We start from the raw sequence: 5,060 nt of genomic DNA on the forward strand, positions 1-5,060 counted from the left end.
AAAAGATGGCTTTTTTATCCACAGACATATCCTGTACGAGAAGATTAGATGGGAAACTGCGCATATGAATCGAGAGAAAAGTACAAGCATTTGCTGCGGTCTCAAACATAAATATGCTCACTATACTGCTTTCGCAATGCGGACAAATGTATCTTTTCAAATAATAAATTGGGAATCCGAAAACCAAAGTCAAAGTTTGTTTGTCTCTCATTCCTCCTATCCCAACACATTCTCTGCTTTCGAAACTGGCGAGCGTTTGATCTTAGTAAACAAGTTCTTTTAACTACCTTTTACGAAGATTCGGGGAGCTTTGTCGCGCATGTTCTTACCATTAAGGCCAGTGTTATCGGGTTCGATAAAGGTCTTCTGAACCTTCCCGTCTTCGATCACTAAAACATAGCGCTTGCTCCTGTGGTTGCCGAAAATTGAGCTCGCATCAAAGTCTAGATCCAGAGCCTTGGTAAACTCTCCATTTGCATCTCCCAGGAATCGGATCTACAATGTTTTAGTAAATTTTGTCTATAGCAAAGAACATTATGCAGCTAGCACGTTGCATAACTTATAAGAGATGTGGAAAATACTACATACCCCGCTCTTCTGCTCTGGGTCAATCACCTTAGACCACGCGCCAGTCCTATTCAATGTAGCCGCGAAGCTGTCAATTATCCATGGAGTTGCTTACCAACAGAAAGTTTGAGCGGGTAGTAAACTGGGGAGAGATCGTCTCCTCTCCTTTTCATGTTGAGGTGCACGGGAATGAAATGGCTTGCTTACACAAATGCATCATTGACAGACACCACGAATACTTTGCCGGCACCCGTCAGCTTCGGATGGTTGGCGAAGCCGGGAACATATGCGGCGGAACATGCGGGGCCTTTTCGATATATTTATTAGACAAAAGCTAGTTGAGAGTAAAATATAAAAGACCAGTAACAAAGGGATTATCACTGTTTCCGTATTCAATCAATAGAAAGACTAAACATCGGTTTCCATCCAGGTCGGGTGCAATTGATCCGTATAATCCGCTGGAGAGATGACACCTGAAACAAATCAAAAAAGCAGCCGGGGAAAATATGCTTACTAAATGCACCTGGACTTCCGATGATCAAACCTTTCCCTTCCTTTAACTCCTTTGCCAAATTGACCTTGTTGCCAGGTGAGTTCTCGGTTAGCACCTCAAGGTCTGGCAATCTATCTCCAACCTTGACGAAGGAAGGCCTTGTGCTGTGGAATAGCGCCGCACGGCGACTATCGCGGATAATTGCAGTGGCAGCGGAACGCCTGGTTGCGAACATGGTGAATAGCGGAGTGGATAATAGGTATATTAGCTTCTGACTACTGTTAGATATTGACAATGGTAGTTCCTAACCGTGAAATGTTGGGGGCTAGATTAGAGGTTTGTTGATCACAACCATGGGTTTGTGTCGGGACTAACGTCATCTGTGCAACCTCATCCTATTTCAAAATACGAACACACGCCGCAATTCACAGCGACGACACTTTGTACAGTTACAGAAATTTGATGTCTTAATATCTTGAGCAGACTCCATGTTACTGAAACATGTACAAAATACCCCTTCCCACCTTCATGAGGAGAGCTCCCTTTTTTGACTTTGTGATTTATCAATTTGGAATCACCGGGTGACCTGTCTAATTGACCGACTGCTTCACACCCTCTCTTGTGCCAGCCAGCCTTGCGCATTGGGAGAGTGGCTATCCTGCATGACATGAGGGTTGTGATTGTCGATGCATCGATACGGGTAGAGTTGGACGGTCTGATTCCTCATGTCCTGTGCCACTTCGCTTGGTGACTCTGTACAATATGCTGTACATGTCCAGTATCAGTGAAGCCGAGAACGTCAAAGAACACCCTAAGGATACCCAAACGCAAGATACCGCCTCAGCCATAGCCTGGTTGAAAAATGCCAATCCAGATATCAGGGTCTATCAAACTCTATATCGATTGGCAGACCCTAGTCGTGGATTGGTCCGAGCTATTGCGGCAACTGCTTCTGTCTGGACACAGTCTTAATTTTCTCCTCATCGAGACGATCATGCCATGTCTTAACCTATATGATCTCGCGGAAGGGCGCCAATTCTGCAAAGGAAACCAGCAGCACAGATATCAGCGAAATTAGAAAAGCTCTACTAGGTTGGAATTGTACCATTCTCTTTCCAATGCAATCTCCCGAGCAAAACGTGGTGCGGAGTTTTGTATCCTCGTTTCTACCGAGTGCTAAAAAACCTATTTGTTGCGCACATCGTGTTTAGGAACATGGGCTGTATCGAGAGGATTGTTGCAGCAACGACCGTTACACCAACATGACTATGGCCGTGTGGTATCAGGTTGGAGATCCTATCTTATGCGGCCAATCTTAGGGACCTTTCCAGATAAACAAGGCATCAGGGCTCCTATGTTTAAACGGCAACGCCAGTGGCTGAACGATAAGACAAGTAGACCTCACAGATTGGCCGTCCCGTGTTCCTTGCGTCTTTCTGCCATCTCCAAGAAGGCTTAATCGGTTTGGAAATCAATGTCGCTAACGCAATCGCGGAGATCAAGTAAACGATACGCGCCCACATTTTCTTCTCTCCTTCGCCCCCTGTTTTCAGCCTCCATTATCCAATATCCCGCTCATAGTAATTTTTTCTTTATCTCCTTCTCAAACTTTTGGAACGAATTGAATAAACGAAAACAAGAGCAATGAGGAATTAATGGAAGAGATTTTCCGCTCAGTCCTGGAGGGGAAAGAACAAACAATATTTTATAAATCGATATAGAAAATATTCACTCATGACAGGAAATAAATGAGTGGGTTTTTGACCATTTTCTTGCTTTTTCGCCTTGTTTAGTGGCCACACGGACCTACCACCCATGCAAAACCACTTGATTTGATCAACCAGCCACTTTTCCACCCACACCATCCTCGATCGTTCAAAAATTTCCTTATCTCGGCACATGATACTGCAGCACGGTGTAGGGTGCATGGAGCTCTGTGCAGAGATCCAAAACGATCATTATTTCCTTTCGAGGGAATAATGGAGGGTCAAGAGAGAATGATCATTGAGTCGACCACTCTGCTTGTGTTAGATGGTCTGTTTCCTTGAAACTGCTTACCTAGATGTCTACGTTACATGACATCCTGTGCATGCATGAACTATTAATGACATCATTGTGCATGCGGTGGTTTGTACATAAGTTGTACAGACGTTCTGCAGCTGGTATGCTCGTGCTGAAAATTTCGGAAGAATCTGAGTACGTGTATTTCCATGCAAAGCGTCCCCAAGCGTCCCAAGTGCCATGATATAAAATGTGGTGAATGACGCATCATAAGCGCTCCTCAGGGACATACACTCGCTCTCGGCTTCCATTGCATCAATGCAGCGCATAGCCTTGAAAAATAATCCTGCAATTGCATGTACAGATTAATACCATTCTTTACTTCCAGGACCATTCTGTTATCGATCTATTAGGTGCAATTGCAATGTAGTAGTACATGTAAATGTGCATGTACAGGCACTTACCCCTACAGGCGGCTTGCTCTCTTGTATCCACCTTTCAGGATGCAGGTACATACAGATTGCGCTATCTCTGTCTCATTACAACATGAAGATCCACTTTGTTTGGATGATGGTGACCGTGGACTTTTCCATCTCCCATGTTACCGTATGATACCCGCCGCATTTTCATATCGACCATACCTCTCACAAACGCTAGCAGACAGCTTTCTAGCCACTCAAGACATTCAATTTAAGCCGGAATAAAACTCCCCCAAAAACAAGCAAGTAGGGAAAGTGGAGAGGGGATAGACAATATGCGACCCTCCCCATCCGTGCCGTTCCCCTTGATCATGCCGCCCCACCCGCCTCTCTGGGTTATGTACATGTAATCTCTTTCCCCGGAATTTAGTCGTTTGATGTATTTTCATCCAGCTAGGGAGAACCCTAGCTGCTTAACTACTAGTACTTTGGGTGTCAATTCGGATCCAGGAGGAGGGTGAACGGCGCCTCTCCTATGACGCCGAGACATATATTATCAGGTTAGGTCAGGTCCAGGGCCGGTTCATATGTGGCTCCTTGCCTATAAGAGCAGCGAAATAAGATTGGAAGTTATTTCAACGCCTCATCGCAGTCCGTACCTTGTGCGAAGAGGATGGGAGAGGAAAATTAAGTAGGGTACTGTACATACATAGATCAACAGAGCAGGTGAAGTTTTGGTTTTCTTCTTACTTTTTCTATTTCCACCCCCCCCTTTCCTCCCTTCCTCCTCCGCAATCCCCAACAAACCGGCCCCAACGCAGACCTCGGGCCTCTTCATAGTCCCGTAGTTCATGTATGATGTATGTACGTATGCACGGTATGTTGACTTAGTAAACTGTGAACAGCGGGATAAGGAATCCATGAATGATTTAGTATTGGTGTCCGTTATTTTTACTTTTATGGTCCTCATTTTGCTTATATATAATTTTGCATTGAAAAGCCGGGGATGGTTTACGGTATTGTACTGTACTACTCCTGCACACTGTGATGGCGTTCATGTATTTTTATTTTTATTTTTTTATTTTTTTTATTTTATTTTATTATTTTTTTTTCGATTCGTTGTTTTGAACATTCTTTTATTATAATAGTATCACTGTCTCTTTCTCTTGAAAAAAAATTTGATTAATTGATTGATTGTTGGCACCTCTGTTGGTACCTCTACTGGACTGCCCCTGTGTTCTGCTCAGCATTTGACCTCCGCGGTCATATTCACTCCTTTTTGTTTACAGAACACTCAAAGTACATAGGTAGATAACAACAATAACAACAACAGTGTCAAGTTGATTAGTTACCAACATTAATTATTAAACCTGATTCTCCTAGGTGTAGTTACCCTTCTGAAAAACCAGACAACCGCCAGGGGGCGAACGAAGGAGGTCACTCCTCCCACGCAATCTGGCAGGAGGGCAGCGGGTCTTAACAGCATGTGTACAACTCCTCCTCTTTCTAATTGGCCATCGGAGGGAAAAGAAAAATATTGACACCCCTTTTACCGCTGAGGAGAAGCTCAAGCCTGTCTG

General features: G+C 44.2%; 1 protein-coding gene across 1 annotated transcript; it reads right to left on the minus strand.

Moving 5' to 3' along the window:
• Nucleotides 1–279: 279 nt before the first annotated feature.
• HCAG_05280 (predicted protein) lies at nucleotides 280–1,295 on the minus strand (the record flags this gene model as incomplete). The annotated part of the gene is made up of 4 exons (XM_001539763.1): nucleotides 280–495; nucleotides 589–634; nucleotides 775–874; nucleotides 1,082–1,295. The coding sequence occupies 4 exons, from the start codon at nucleotides 1,293–1,295 to the stop codon at nucleotides 280–282; spliced, it is 576 nt and encodes a 191-aa protein (XP_001539813.1).
• Between the last annotated feature and the right edge of the window lie 3,765 nt (nucleotides 1,296–5,060).

Source organism: Histoplasma capsulatum, genomic scaffold (assembly GCF_000149585.1).
Source record: "Histoplasma capsulatum NAm1 scaffold_5 genomic scaffold, whole genome shotgun sequence".
NCBI classification, from domain to species: Eukaryota; Fungi; Ascomycota; class Eurotiomycetes; order Onygenales; family Ajellomycetaceae; genus Histoplasma; species Histoplasma mississippiense.